Source organism: Propithecus coquereli, unplaced genomic scaffold (genome assembly GCF_000956105.1).
Source record: "Propithecus coquereli isolate 6110/MARCELLA unplaced genomic scaffold, Pcoq_1.0 Scaffold701, whole genome shotgun sequence".
In the NCBI taxonomy this organism is placed as follows: Eukaryota; Metazoa; Chordata; class Mammalia; order Primates; family Indriidae; genus Propithecus; species Propithecus coquereli.
Window position 1 is genome coordinate 236,759 of NW_012153075.1, and position 15,448 is coordinate 252,206.

The 15,448-nt window shown below is 62.4% G+C and overlaps 1 protein-coding gene across 5 annotated transcripts in view; it reads left to right on the forward strand.

Annotated features, from left to right (window-relative positions):
- GSE1 (Gse1 coiled-coil protein) overlaps positions 1-15,448 on the forward strand; it is a 265,027-nt gene that overhangs the window by 199,006 nt on the left and 50,573 nt on the right. For 3 of the 5 annotated variants that reach the window (XR_001138178.1, XM_012661272.1, XM_012661275.1), the window contains exon 1: positions 13,320-13,417. The exons of the other annotated variants lie outside the window; for them this stretch is intronic. Coding sequence is in view for 2 of the 3 variants with exons in the window: in XM_012661272.1 (XP_012516726.1) it covers positions 13,411-13,417 (7 nt within the window). In the remaining variant the exon portion in view is untranslated. Of the gene's footprint in view, positions 1-13,319; positions 13,418-15,448 lie in introns of those variants that run through there. 5 annotated transcript variants of the gene reach the window in all.

The following is a 15,448-nucleotide window of genomic DNA, read 5'->3' on the forward strand; positions in this document are numbered from 1 at the left end:
GTTCCTTGGCCACACTGGCCACAATTGCAGTGCTTAGAGGCCACATGTGCCTGTGACGTCCGACGGCTTGGATGGAGAACATTCCCTTCATCGCCGAAGGTTCTGTTGGACAGCACTATTCTAACATTTACTCACACAGATTCTTGAGTAACTAAAAGGTGGCCACTCTCAGCCGTCACTGGTCTCGGGTTCAGTCTTTCTGCATCTTCCTAATAAGATGGGACTGATGAGCCGGGAATCAGATTTGAATTTTCATCTTGTGCTGCTGTGTGACTTGGGTTCAGTCACTGAACCTCTCTGGCCTGTACAGATAGGATTTGGGCATACTGGGAGGGGGTGCCCTCCTGTCTTTCGGAATGGTAGAGAGAAATGTGGAAAATGGCATCAAATAGATTTGTACTGTTCCTCTGGGCTTGCAGACATTGCTTGTTAAACACACAAAACGTGGAAACGGCGGGTGCGCGTAGGGATGTGGCCCCTCGGCAGTGGACGCTGCCGAGTTTCAGGGAGAAAGTTTATCTTATCTGCAAAAAACAGTCTGCAATGAAAGACGATTTTTTCTGTGTCTCCATCTTTCTCTCCCGGGCCTGGGTTTTTTCCTTTCCCATCTCCGAAGAGGAGAGGCTGCGCAGGACGGCCCAGAGGGCATCTGCAGCCAACTCCCGCTTTCTGGGTCTCCGCCTCGGGTTCGTCAGTGCCCAGCTCTGCTCCGCAGGCCGCTCGCGAGAGCCTGGTCGTCTTGCCTGGTTCTCCGGGTCTGCCGGCATCAGCCTTCCCGGGAGCGCCCGGCCCCCTCCCCGTGTGGGCTCTCCGCCTGTGTCCTGTCTCCAAACAGGGCACCTTAGAAACCAACTTTGACCTTTGAGGAATCGCCAGGTGTAAGTCACCGCCTGCCTGGGATAGCGCCAGCGCTCCCAATAGCTGAGCCTGGGCCCCGGGCTCCCTCCCACGGAGGAGAGTCCCAGCAAAGGAGGGGAGGGTGACTCCGGGCAGCCGGGCAGAGCAGGGGCTCCAGGGCCGGTCCCCAAAGTGCGCACGGCAGGGACACTGGACTGGGGCTGCTGCCCCACAGCTGAGTGCTAGGGAGGAGGCTTGGACCTTGGCTGTCAGCTCCTCCGAAAGTTCTGTCCAGAGTCCCCAGATGAATGCACCGTCTTGTTTGGGGGCGAGGACCCACAGCCTGTGACCAGTGACAGCCCGTGGGCGGCAGCTGGGGTGACGGGCAGTAGTTGGCAAAGAAACTGCCAAACCCCAGGGCCCCATTCCACACGCTCCTTCCTCCTGCTCCCCCTTAATTATTTTTCTTGGATGTTGTGAATTAAATCTTCCAGTAACCGCAGGAGACATCTTTGGGTAAGGCCTGCTCACATCTCCGCGCGCCGATAGAAGTTGTTAAATGAATAATGTCGACTTACACTGGGGACCCAATTCTCTCTGAATATAATTCCCCTTCGAGTTACCGGGAGCTTCCTGGAGAAACCGTAAAAATAATAAACACGTCTCGATATCAGAGGTTGGTAATGCTGCTTCTAATTCTTTTGGGGAGCGAGGCGGGGAAGAAGAAATAAAAAATTAAATTTTAAAAGAGGATCATGCCACATATCAGATGACAGAGAGAGCTGGCGTAAATCAGGTGGTTCTCAAAGGGCGAGCCCCAGAGCACCCCCTGGGAGTGGGGGGCAGGGTTACCTGTTGCAAATAGATTCTAGGCTCCCCCTGGACCTGTCCCCAATCTAGAATGTGGGTGAGGCAGGTGGGGTCGTGACACAAATCCCGTGTCTCAACCAGGCGGTTTTTGTGCGACGTGAAGTTTGGGGATCGTGGGTCGGTAGGGCAGTGGGGTGAATCTTGAGGTCTGGCTTCCTGGCCACGTGGGACCGTGAGTCCTCGCATTTCACCTCTGCGGCCTTCTGTGGCCCTGAGCAATTGCCCCACGTGGGCTGAGGCAGTAGGAGGAGACAGGAGAGACATTTAGCAGAGGCCCTGCCTCCTCCCTCCCTGTTTCTCCTTCTCTTCCTCCTAACATCCCTGCCAGCTCTGAACCTGCTGCGAGGCTCATGGGCTTGTCACCTGGAAGAAAGGTGAGGTTGTCACCCCTGCCAGGTGCAAGGCTCTGCGACTCCTGTCTTCCTGACAGGGGAGGGTGGCAGTGGCCCGCCCCTCCCTGTGTCGGAGGGCTGGCAAGTCCCCTCCCGTGCGAGCCCCCTGGAGCCGTGACCCGCTGCCCGTCTGGGGTCTGTGGCTTCTGCAGGTGGTTTCAGGTGTTCTGTGAGCGTGTCCGTCCACGGCGCTGCAGCCAGCCAGAGACACGCAGGGGCTGGCCTCTTCCAGGCCCGCTCCGTCCACGTGGCTGCTTCGGGCAGAGCCTGCTTTTAAGGTGCCACCTTGGGTTATTAACGGGCACACTCACAGATGGGGTCAGAGCGGCGTGGGGACTTTCCCAAGGTCACAGAGCAATTTGCTGGCTGAGCCAGGAATAGAACTCCGGAGCCGGGCTGTGCTTGCCCCGTGCTCAAATTGCTAGACAGGCGGGTCTGTGCAGGGCGCAGCACGCAGGGGGAGGGGGCTGGGCTCCGTGCTGCCTAGATGTGGGCCAAGGGGAGGGGCTGGGGAGCTGTCATCCCAGGCCCGATGGCAATGCCCGGTGACAGCTCTTTCCAGGGCCACTGTCATTCCTGGGAGAGGAGAATGTTTTGAACTCCAGGCGAGAGGTTGACGTGCAGAGGCCGCGGCTGAGTTTATAGCTGCGAAAGCTCTAGCCGTATGTGTGTCAGTGTGTTTCTTTTAAGATATCTGGGAGCCTTAAAAAAAACACAAAACACCAAAAACCCAGCATTTGCTTTCCTGGTGATTCTTTGCAAAACACCCAGCTACCAGCAGGGACTGGCATGGCATCGCAGATGTAGGGACTCTAAGGGCTGATGACAAAATCCATCTCGGCAACTCAGAAAAGGCGCTTGTGTTCTAGGACGAGACGGCCTGATGCATGAATTCCAGGAGGTTCCCGCATCCTTTTTTGGCTGCGTTTATTTTGGGGACAGGACGGATATGTGGAGCATTCGTCGCTGATGAGGGTTTGTGTCCTCCTAGGGGCTTCTTGATTTCATTGCGCTCAGTTCCTTCTCCCACGTCTGGGCTTAGCGAGGACGCTGCAGGAACCCCTGGGCGGGAGGGGGAGGGTCAGCTTCCACTGGGGGTGAGAGCTGCCACCCGGGAAGACTGCCTGGAGGCGACAGAATTTTAAGCCAGGGCTTTCAGGAACCTCTTCACCACTTACCCCTTCCTTCGTGCGGAGATGTGGGAAGGTGCACCAGGGCTCTATCCAAATCAGCCCAAGGAGGGAGTGTGGGAGGACACGGCAGGGGCAGGGAAGGGTAGGGGGGCTCTGTGAGTTGAAAGAGACTAAGAGATGCTTCTGGAATGGCCCATGTGGGGGGAGGTTTGAATTACAAGTCAGGCCAAGAGATGGGCGTGTGAAGTCGTGAGGGTGAGGGTGGAGTGTGGGGGGGGTGCCCCGTGGGAGCAGGTTGAGCGGGGAGGGGCCTGCCCTAGGAGGAAGCCGGAGGAGGCACAGTGGGTCGAGGGCGGCGGGAGGAGGGTGCAGCCACCGGTGCCGGCCAGGCCTGCCGCAGAGCCCAGGGCTGAGTGGACACACACAGCAGGGCTGGCGTGCAGAGTGGCCTTGGGTGGCAGGTGGAAGGCCAGCTGGGAGGGCGTGCAGGGGGCCGTGGCGGGGGGAGGAGGCATTGCAGGGTGGGAGCTTTGCAGACACAGGCAGGACGAAGGGTTTGGCAAGCGGGAAAGTGAAGAGCCCGAGCTCCTGGGCAAAGCAGAGGGGACAGACAGAAGTTGACAGACGACCCGTGGGCCAGCGGCCTCCACAGCTGCCCTCTGCTTGCGGCCCAGCAGCCACCCAGGGGAGCCGCGGGCGGCTGGCCAAAGCCTCGTCACCGAGAACTTTCGGTGCTGCAAACACTTCTAAGATTTAACCTTTCCTCTCTGATTATGTCCATTGGTGACACCAAATTAAAAAGACATGAATACAACAAGAACCAGAGCAAATGGCTCCAGCACCCGGCCGGGCCCCTCGTGACACTGGGGTCTTGTTTGTGTGCATCACTTGTCATACCTGCGAGTGACAAGGCCACTGGGTTTGACCGTCGGAGGGATGGTCTGGGATTTTAGAGGCACATTGGTCAGGAGGGCTGGGATGGGGCGGGTTGGTGGGCGAAGTGCTGGGCTAGAATAAGGGCTCCTGGGTTTGACCCCAGCCCCACCGCGGTAAGGATGGTGCTAAAGTAGGAGGCCTGGCGCATCGTGGGCACTCAACCAACGGTGACTGCGAGAGACCAGGGCTGCTGCCAGGGCCGGATGAGTGGCATGTAGTGCCCGGGGGTGGGGGTGGCCAGCAGGGAGGAGCTGGGCGGGCGCAAGCCCGTGTGCAGATTGACGGACCCCCCCCGTCCCGGTGCTATTTGATACTTAAAAGAACTTTGAAGCTTTTAAACGTGCAGTGAAAATCAGGGAACGAGCACCCTGAGATAACAAGTTCTGAGGATCCCTTCGGGTTTGTGTGGGTGCCAGTGTAGACCCAAGGGCCCCGACCAGCCTGGGGTTCTAGAGTGGCTCCCGGTCTCCTGTCGTCAGTGGGCTCCCGGCCTTGCCCTGCCCCACCCACATCTGTCCTGGGCGCTCTCTGAGCACGTGGCCTGTCTCTTTGTGGCGACCGTGGTGGGGGCTGGCATGTGGCTGTCCTCTGAGCCAGCTGATGGGCCAGGAAGTCCCAGGAAAACCCCTGACCCGGCATGAGGTCAGGCGGTTAATCTTTACAAAGGAGGGTTGTTCTCAGAGGCTACCGAGGGAACCAGCCACGTTGCTGGGTCCACCCGGTGCCCACGGTGGCCGTCGATGTGCCGGTTACAGTGGCCGCCCTTGCCTTCCCCCCGGGAGGGGCCATGCGGGCCTCAGGTCAGGGGTCCAGGATTGGGGGCCCCCCTGCCACTGGATGGCTTCCGGCCAGCCTCGTTTCTCTGTGTGCCTCCATACCTGCCCAGGGCACAGGTGGCTGCTTTCCAGGCAGGTGGCCAGGTGGCAGGTGTGTGCATTTCCGTGTCTTGCCCCCAGCTGCTCAGGGCGCACAGGGCCACCTTCCCCCGAATGGGAGAACTGTGGATTGAGGACGAGACCAGGTCTGCAGCTCTGGGGGCAGCTCACTGGAGGGTGGGACGCAGCCGGCCCCCGGCCTGGGCTCGGATTCATGCCCCGGAAGCAAAGTCCACTGGAGCATGGCTGGTTTCTCTGCGACTCCTCAGCCCCACATGCCTGAGGGTCACAAGCGCAGCCTGAAAGGGAATTTCCAGGGGACGCTCTGCTTGGGGGTTCTCTGGAACCACAGGCCCCGCCCTGCGTCTGGCCTCTCCCAGTGGCAGGAGGGGGTGGGGGTCGGGTGGGTCCAATCGGATTTTCTCAATGGAGGTGAAATTCACATAACATACAATTAGCCATTTTAAAGCGTGCGATTCAGTGGCCTTTGGTGCATTCCCAGTGTTGTGCAACTGTCACCTCGATCTTGGTCTAAAACATTTTCCTGTCACCCCAAAAGGAACCGTCAACGGACGTTTAGGTTGTTTTCACTTTTGGGCTGTTGTGGATAACGCCGATACGAACATGCGCGGGAGGTTCTGTGCGGACGCGAAGGTGGGTTTCGTTCTCCCTGCTGATCCGTGCTGTAGTGTCCCCTGTCAGGACCACTCCTGTGGCTGAGTGACACCCTGGTGTAGGGACAGGCCGCGTTTTAACTGTGCACCTGCGGGTGCTCATCTGGGCTGGAGGCTAATTTTTAAAGGTGCGGCTCTGAGGACGAAAGCCAGACAAGGCGCCGTCAGTATTTAAAATTTACAAAGCAGACCGGGGTGGCTGGCCGGGTCCCATCTGCTCCCTGCCCTTGCTGGGCTCATGCACGTGGCTGGCGTGATCCTGGGAGCGTGTGTGATTCCCCACGGCTTCTCCCGTGTGGGGGAAGAGAAGCAAGTTCCGCTGCCCTCCCCCCGTCGTGGCGCGGACATGGCCTCAAGTACCGGCCTCCCTGCCCACCTGGTCTGGTGCCACAAAGCGCTTCCTCGTAAAACTTTATCTCTGCGTGCACTGCCCTTCCACTTCCTGCACACACCAAGGTTCAGGTCATGCTTCTGGGCGCCACTGTGTCCCAGGCACCGGGCATGGCTCTCCACACTCGATTATCTTGCCCGGTCCACACCAGAATGGGGGCAGGGCCACGTTCCGTGCCCGGCAGCAGCTCCATGGAGATGTGCCCAGCCCGGCGCCGGCCCAGCAGCTGACCCGCGTGTCCATGCCGTGTGTGCTCCCAGAAGCCTTGTTTTAAAACTTGCCCTTTGGATGATCAGTGACGGAGGTTAACGTGTCTAGGAGGCGGGAGGTGTTTGGCCCAGGATGTTATTAGAGAGTTTCTGCTCAGTAGCTAGAAACGCCCGCAGAGGGCGCGGGGATAGTTACGTGGCTGGAGAGGGAGGTGCGCACAGGGGGCAAATGAGACAAGCTAAAGACGGTTTTATAGGTGTTCGGAGGTCGCCAGCGCCAGCCGGGTGAGGGCGTCGGCCACCCGGGAGTCCAGACTGCGTTGCTGGGGCTGGAAGAATTTTCCTGATGGGAAGAGAAGTTTCGAGGATGGGCTGCTCCACCCTGACATCTGTAGACGAAACAGGGTCAGTGTCTTGCGTGGTTTTTGTTAAGTTACGCACGTGCCCACCATCTTGGTGGCTGTTCCCACCCCTTCTCCTCACTTGCAGCCTAGAAGTTCCCGTGCCTGCCCTTGGAGTCTGTCGCGGCACAGGCCTGCCAGGTGGACGGGATTCAGAGCCCAGGATTCTGGGTGTGCTGTGACTCCATAAAAGCCTGCTAAAATAAGACCACTCAGGAACACATTCCCGGCTTTACATCATAAATGTTGACAGTAGGAGAATTTGGCCAGGTTTCTCTCAAATATGAAAAATGGGAACTAGGCATGCGAGGAAATGAAAACCTGGCACCCCCGCCCCAGACAGCAGCGCGGCGGCGGAGGACGCTCCGGGAGCCCTCGGGAGGCGGGTTGGACTTCTCTCAGCCTCCACGTCCCCATCTGTGCAATGGGCTCTGAACACGGAACAGGGCAGGTGCCCTCAGACAGCTGCACCGAATAGGGTGCAGGGATTGGGGCGAAAGGCTTCAGGCTGCCAGAGAAGGCTCTTTGCACACTGTCTTTTCGTCAGAAGCCGTCAGCAAGGGGTCTCCGCCTTCCACTGGGCCCTGGAGGTTCTCAGCAACCCCGGAGAGGAACAGGTTGTGGACAGCGGCTTGCCACTGCTGCTGGGTGGCCGGCACAGGCAGCAGCTCAGCCGGGCCCACCGCCAGGGTGCAGGACCCCGCTCCGAATGCCGTGGGAGTCCCACGGATTGTCCAAGTGGACTCGAGCTCTCAGGAGTTCAGAAACCTGGGAGCGTTTGTACTTGACCAAGTCTGCTCAGGCCAGCCGTGGCTGACTTGCATCCCAAAGACAGCAGCAGGCCTGGTGGGGTGAGACGGGGTCACTGGTGGCAGAAGGGTCCAGAACTCCCAGGAGTCACTGCCCCCCTGGAGCACCCGGGCACTCCCCCCTCCATCCACCCTTCCCTGCCTGGGCCTGGCCCAGCCATATAAAGTTTAAAGGTTTTAAATGCAAATATTTCTCCTTTATAGATGCCAGCTGTCTCCGGAGAGCGCGTTTCCTTGCTGCTCAACTTTATTGTCCAATTAGCTCCCCATATCTGGGTACCGGAGAGCCTGGGGGTGGGGGAAGGGGCTGCGGGCGGGGGAGGCAAGTGATGGCTCCCGAGGCCGGTTCGTAGCTGGCAGCTGCCTGGACCTGTGTCTGGGGTGGGGTCTAGGAGCCCAGGTCAAAGGGTGGGCGCCCCTCCTGAGGCAGGGCCCCTTTCAGAGCTCCCCGCTCTGCTCCGGGAGGAGAGGCAGGAGCTGGGGGCAGTTGGTGGCGGGGTATTCTTTTCTTATTTAGAAAAATAAAAGCTGGCAGCCCCGCCTCACTCTGCCTCCTTTTACTCCTCTCTCAAGTGCCCCCCGCCCGCCGCTTTCCAGCCGTGGCGGCGACGGCGTCCCCATTCACCAGGGCTCGGCGGCGCTCACAAAGCGAGGCAATTAGAATTGAAAATCTATGCAAAACAGCTGTTAACTGATTGTAAAGGAGCGCAGCTGTGTGCAGGGTGCGCGCTGGAACCGGGCGCTGAGAGGGCAGGAAGTGTTGGGCAGCCCGGGGTTAAGAGGAAAACTCCCGTCACCTCCTCAAAGGGAATTCGCCTTAACCCTTTCCTGCTCCCCCGTAGGTGACCTCGGCTACTGACAGCCGGCTGAGCGGGTCGGGGGCTCCCCTGGCATCCCTGGAGAACCTGGATCCTCCCCCCAGGGGCAGGTGGGAGAGGAGGGTCTGCTTTCCCTGTGCCCTCTCCCCCTGCCCCATGAGCCATGCAGCAGGGCTGGGTTAGATCTTAAAGCTCGCCTGGGGACTGTCACTGCCATGAGACAAGAGGCCCTTTTCCCTGTGGGCTCCTACTGCCTTGCTGGGGAGTGGAGCCTGGGCCCCCAACAACCCCAGGGGAGCTTTCAACATGCTCCTCCCTGGGACCCAGCTTGGAGACCTCAGTTCAGGAGGGGCAGGCCTGGGAATCGGCGTGTTATTTAAAAGCCACTGCGCTGTGTGATCGCTATCTGCTAGTGAGAGGCAGTGCCTGCAGAGATGAGTTCCAGAGACGGGGATGGGAAAAGCCTTCTTGGGAGAGATAAGATTGAAGCTGGGCTTGGAAGAGTGGGAAGGATTTCTGGGCCGGTGATAGCGGGACACAGAGAGGAGACGGAATCTGTACGTGGTGGGGGCTCGGCCACGGGGCAGGGCAAGGGATGGAGGGCGCACAGCCTTGGGGAGGGCGGCCCACTCATGCAGAGGGGCTGGGTGAATCCCAGGGAGCTCAGCTGTGAGCGGGAGCTCCTTGGCCCCCACAACCAAAATGGTTTTCAGGCACTGGACAGCCTTCCAGAGGTGAGAGCGTCGACCTGGAAGTGCTCTGGGACCTGTAGTCGCCCCTGCAGGCGTGTCTTTCTGAATAATCAGGGTGACTATGGCAGGTAGTTACTGAGCCGTGCTGCCAGGTAGGAGGACAGCCACGTCTGCATCAGACAGGAGCTGGAATTTGTGTGCCCGAGGCAGGTTAATTAACCTTCTCAGGGCTCCCACCCGGGCTGTGTAATGGAGGTCACTGCCTGCCTTGCAGGGCCGGGAGGACATTGAGTGACAGTGCTGGCGCGTGTTAGGTGCTTGGGAAGTGGCAGAAGAGAGCTACACCTCCCTCCCACTGGAGTCGGGTCCCTGACACTTCCCGATCCAGGTGCTGAATGAGGGGCCGGGGTGATGTAAAGGTGCAGGTAACATGAAGCCCCTACGTGGCAGGAACAGCTGTCAGGGTGGGAAAGGACCCCGTTAGCTCTTACGGCATCTTGCTGACTGCTAGTGGAACAGGAGTGCAGGTCCCCTCCCCAGAGCAGGGCTGGCACCTGTGCTAGGACTCAGTGGGGTTGTGACAATCCAGGTGGTACCTACACCCTCGAGCACCTCACCTGGCCCAGGTAGGCACCCAGACAGTGGTGGGGATGGTGCAAGCTGTCAACCTGCCCTCTCGCTACCTAATTCCTTGCTGCCTGTCAGCGCCCGTCTTCTGGTGTCTGTCCCCTGGCCTCAGTGGCATATTAGGGCTTCAGTCCTGTTCCTGGGAAGGCTGGTGTGAACAGAGGCTGGGGCACGGCGTGTTTGTTGAGTGATGAGTGCCCACCTGTCTCGGGTGGAGGCAGCCCTTTGCTGTGGGGCTGTCTCAGTTCCCGAGCTCGGGGAGCAGGTTTGAGGTGACTCCTGTTCATCAGAGATGGAAGGCTTTGTGATCCCCTTTGTGGTGCCGGTTTCCTAGGTTCCAGGGCTGGTGGCAGTGGGGCTGTACCTAGGAGTCGCTGAAGCAGGTACTCAGAGCCAGGTGAGAGCCGCAGAGCCCTGCTTCCTGCTCTTGGAGGCACAGTTTAGACTGGCAGGGGCCAAGGGGTGGGCAGGCATGCAGGAGCGTCCTGTTGGCCCTGGCACAAAGGGACAGGGCCATGGCAAGGTGCACGGTGATCCAGCCAGTAGGGCGGCCCCCGCCCTCCTGTGGGCGATGCCCCCGGCAGGACTGGTGCTGGCACGTTGCCGTTTCACTCCTTACCTCCCTTCTGGGCCAGTTTGCTATGCAAGTGGGAATGGCGGCGAGGCACGGTGCCCAAGGAGGGCTCACGGCAAGCTGGGCGCTTGGGGGCGGGTGGGGAGCTGTTGAGGAGCAGAGAGGAGGAGGGACAGCCTGGCGGGAAATGGAGGGAGGCCAGCCTTAGCCCCGAGCGGCGGGAAGTTAGGAGTCCGGCGACAAACCTCGTTAGCAGGAGCGCCGGCTGCAGGAGAGCAATTCCCACCCTTAACTCCAAGGCCGTGCTCCCGGATTACTAATTTCCTCGGGGCGGGCGCGCTGACAGTGAGTGTCATCCCTCTCCCCCGCGCCAGCCCGCCTCGTGGCCGCCGAGTCCCCGGCCCGGCTGCCCATAGCCGGCTCGCGGCTGCCCCCCGGCGGTCGCTGGGCCGTCCGGCAGCGGCTCGCCCCCCGCGGCCTGTTGGGCTGGAGGTGGACAGACTCCAGGTGAGAGCAGCTTGGGGCACAGCTCGCGTGTCACCTGTGAGCACGTGACCTGGAGCAACTCTTGGCCTCAACTTCATCGGTGAAATGGGGACCAGACCACCTGTCTCACAGTCCAGTGGAGCCAGATGCGTGTGCGGGAGGGATTGGCCGGCTCTAAATGAGCGGAGTGCTGTCTCTCCGTGACCACCCCACACATTTTTATGGTTGTTGGTTGTCGTGGTCCTGCTCAAACAGGTGGAAGAACTTGACCCCACCTGCACCCCTCGCCAAAGGCCTCTCCAAAGCAGAAGGGGAGTAGACGGCAGCGTCGTGTCCTGGGGACAGGCTCAGAGGTGAGGCCTGGGTGTTCTTTACCTGGGGAACCAGGCTGGGAGGCAGCTCCAGGCCAGGTGCGAGATGTTCATTTGCATGTTATTCCCCTCCCCCTGCTGCCTGTAATCTGGGTGGGAAACGGGCTGGACCCGTCCCGGAGGTTTTTAACTTTGTGTTTAAGGCTCCAGGCCAGTTGTTTCCTTCTCTCCTGACACCTCCCTATCCTCCCCTCCCCCCGCCCGTGACTCCCGGCGAGGGAGGGGACTCCCCTCCCCCTCCCAGCCCAGGCCGGAGCCGGGTGAGCCCAAGGGCCAGTGCGGTATATAAATTACCGGAGGCCTCGCCGCCGAGCTGTGCGTAAATTAAGGCGTCGGGCCAAGGCCCAGGCCCGGAGGAGGCGCCGCCGGGGAGCGAAGCGGGTCCAGAAGGGGAAGCGCCCCCCCCCCCCCCCGCACGCTGCCCGGGCCGGCCGGCCGCAGGTAGGAGCCAGTAACGGCCCGGCCCGGCCTCGCCGGTCCGTTTCCCTTTTCGTTTGTGGTCGGCCAGGAGCCTTGTGCAAGGCGGGGGGCCGGCCGGCGTGCACCCCCACCCCGCGTGCCCCCGCGCGGGCTCAGCCGGAGGTGGACGGGGAGTGTGCGCGGCCTGGGGACGCCCGTCAGGCCCCCGCCCCCAGAGGGCACGCAGGCTGGTTCTGCTCCCTGCTGGCGCGGGCCCCGAATGCTCCAGGCCCGCCAGCGTCATCGGGAACAGATGGATGGGGGGTGGCAGGCGCCCAGCGCTCGCTCCCGTCGCAATCCGGGCTGGCGCGGGGAGGGAGCGAGGGAGGGAGGAAGGCGGGGGAGGCGGGCCCGCGGGGACGGCGGCGTGCGCGCCTGCCAAGCGCGGCGCGGGCATGTCCCAGGACAGGTTTGGGGCTGGCAGAAGCGCGCGCTGGCATCGGGGGCCGAAAGCCGAAACCCGCAGCGGGGCGCCCTGGGGGTACTGGTTTGCCTCGGGGCTCAAAACTGTGAAAGCGCCGGATTAGACGGTTGTCGGAAGAGGACGGGCAGGGAGGACCCTGGGGCCTCGGCGCAGCGCTGGGAGCTTCGGGCGCGCGCGCGGTCACAGCCCCAGGCCGCAGAGTGGGCCGGGGCCGACCCAGGCAGGCGAGGCCCGCCTCTTTAACCCCGCGCTTCCTGGAGACGCGCCCGGCGCGGTGGGGGCGTGGCGGGCGGAGCCGGGGGTGGGGAGGCTGGGGCCCTCAGTCCCTCTCCGCGCCGCCTGTGGGTGCCCAGGAATTTCAGGACGCTCCCTGAGTCATCCCAGTCAAGTGCCTGGGTGAGGTAGGGTGGGGGGGTGCCAGGAATGGGGAGGCGCTGCGCTGGGGCCAGAAGCCCAGTGGGTCGTGCCAGTTTCTGGAGGCGGGCGACCTCGCCTCTGACCGCAACCCCAGCTACTTAATGATCCCCCTGGCGGAGCGGCGCCTCCGTGGACTCTCCGGCCCCTCGGGCGTGGGTTCTTTAAAGAACTAACGTCCCCCCACCGCCGCCTGCATGGTGGCCTTCCCAAAAGTTACTTAAAACGGGTTGGGGGGCGTTGTCTATAATTTTGAGGCTGCAGTGGCTCGAGTTCTTAACATTCAGTCTTCCAGGTGGGGCAATAAGGTCGGGCATGGGGGGTGTTGGGGAGGATTAACGCACGCAACCTATTTCATGTTTCCTGTTGCCCCCCACACACCAGCGCCAAGAAAGTTGTCCTCCAGGAGGCCCCAAGACCGGAGCTCATCTGTTCGCCCGTTATTGGGCCTGCTGTGTGTGTGCCAGGCGCTGCTACAGGCGCCCTGTCAGGGCTCTGCTCACGTGGCGAGCGTGTTGTGGCTGCTCCCTAGTTTTGGAGTCCAGTGACCGGTCTTGGCCACCAGCGTCTCCAAGACCCCACCCCCACCCCCGAGCAGTCCAAGCAGGGGTCTCAGGAAGCGTGGGGGTGGTACCTCTCTAGCCCAGGTGTCCTCGGCTCACCTGGCCGGCCAGGCTGGGGAGGGGTGGTTGCCGGAGCGGGTACACCCGGTGCCCGTCGGTGCGCGCGCGCGCCTGTGTGTTTGCGGCTGAAACCCGACACCTCCCGCTGGCTGAGGTCAGGGAGCCGGGAGCGAGCCAGTGGCCCGGGAGTGGGCGGCGTTGCGCTTGGGTGTGTCCTCGGCGGCGGCGGCGACAGCAGCAGGTGTTTCTTGGCCTGGGCCCCGGAAGCTCCACCTCCCCAGCGGGCTCGAGCTGCCGCCGCCGAGCAGCCCCGGGTGAGATAAGCAGTTTAGACAAACACTGGGCGACGGTGGCTCCAGCATGTGTCAGCCGAGGCGGAGCTGCGGGGCCCTGGCATGAAAGGTGAGCGCACTGGACAGGGGACCGGGGGGGGGGTCCTCCGCCCGCTCCCCAATCCCCGCCGGACTCTCCTCCTCCAAGTTCGCGGGTTCCGCGGGGGTGGCCGCCAACGACTCCCGGGCAACTTCCCCGGAGTGTGAGCGGCGATAAGAGCCGGGAGGGCGGGCAGGCGACCAAAGGCCACCCCCTCCCCCCGCCTGCGGGTCGCAGCCTGGGCGGCCTGGCTCCGGGCGGGGACGTGGGGCCCTGGGCTCTGGGGGCGAGGGGCGCGTGAGTGCGCCTGGTCGGGTGGGCAGATAAAGTCGGGGGGGGGGGGCGGGCCGACGCGCGGGGGGTGTCTCCGAGCGCTGCCGACGCTCCGGAGCTGGAATGAAAACTTTGCGGCGCCGTGGGAGGGAGCGAAGGGGGGCGGCCGTGCGCCCCCGCGGCAGGTGCTGGCGACGACTGGGGGCGGGGGGCGCCTCGCCGGCTGGGGCCGCGCCGTTTGGGTTTTTGTCTTGCTCCCCTCCCCCTCCCCGCCCCCTCGGAGCGGGGGAGGCCTCGGGGAGGGCGGGACCGCAGCCTCGCGGGTCTCTGACCCCCGTGCCCTGCTTCCCAAGGAAGGGCGCGCCCGGGGCTCGCCGCTCCTCTCCGCCCTCTCCCCCCCACCCCTCGGCGGAGCGGTTCCCTGCCCCTCCCCCTGCAGAAGATGGCTGCCCCAGCCTCGGAGGTGGGAGGGTGATTGCACATCCGCCGCCCCCCAGCCGCGCGGTCCTTTTCCCTCCGCGGCCCTTCCTGCTCCGCCTGGATGCGCCTCCCCGCCCCCAGCCCTCCCGGGCCCGGCGGCCGCGCTGATGGGCGGCGAGTGGCCCGACCGAGTGGAGCCGATTCAATTATATTGCAGCACCAGAGACACCTCCTCGGCCGCCCGCCCGCCTCTCCAACAGGCTAATTAAATTCCCTTCGTGGAGGCGGAGCGGGAGTCGGGCTCACCCTGCCTGCGCCCGCCCCCCGTCCCCCCTTCCCGCCTCCCCTCGGTGAGGCCTTCCCGCCTCCCCTCCTGAGCGCCGGGTGGGGGACAGGGGCCACTTAGAAATGTGCAGTGGAGGCTCGAGGCGCAGGCCGTGGGGGAGGTGGTCCCCCGATTGGGGACAGGGAATGGCACGACACCCCCATTGGATGGGGGGGCCCTGCGGCCCCCTCCGTGTGGATGGGCTCGGAGCCCCAGGCTGGAGCCCCGGTTGAAGTGTTGAGGGCTGTGTGAGTGGCTGTGGGGGGAGCGCCTGCCCGGCCCCCAGCTGGGTGGTGGATAGCAGCCGGATTCGAGTCGATTTGGTTCTTACAAACCACCCTTTGTCTGCAAAGTGCGTTTAAAATACACTAAACCCTTGCTAACCCCTGCGGTGCCTTATCTGGGGCTTGGGGGGTAGGGGCCCACACAGGTTGGGGTTTGGAAACAAAAAGCGAGACCACCAAATGAAAAAAGGGATCCTTTTGTAAAAAGCGCCGGAACAAAAGGCGCAGCCGCTCTCTGGGTGGGAGCATCTCTGCCTAAGCCGATTTCCAGGAGGCGGGGGACTCGGGGCAGAAGGTCTTGGTGGGGCGCTTTCAAACATGTTCCCTGGTCGGCTGCCCCAGCCTCTCCCCTGGGATCCTGCGCCCCACCCCTTCCGAAAGGGTGGAAGGGGGACCCCAGGTGAGCAGCCTTCCCTTGGGCCTCCCCCAGTGTTGCTTAGACTTGGAGCACTTGAGTCCTGCGCACCGTGTGTTTATGGGCCGCCTCCACCGGCAGGGACGGCAGAACCTGAGGCACAGGCTGCCGGCTGACTCAGCGGCCCCGCCACAGGTGAGGGGCCAGGGCGCAGGCTCGGACTGGCAGCAGCCCTGTGTCATCCCAGCTGCTGGCTGGGCCGCGAGTCACGCCCCGCCCAGGTAGACTAGGAAGCGCTCGGTGAGGCCTTGCTCTGCAAAAGCAGATACATGGTACTTCTTAAAAGACTTCCCAGCCCTGTCTCCTAATGTCTCCCTGGGAGGAGGGTAACCCTGATGGCCAGG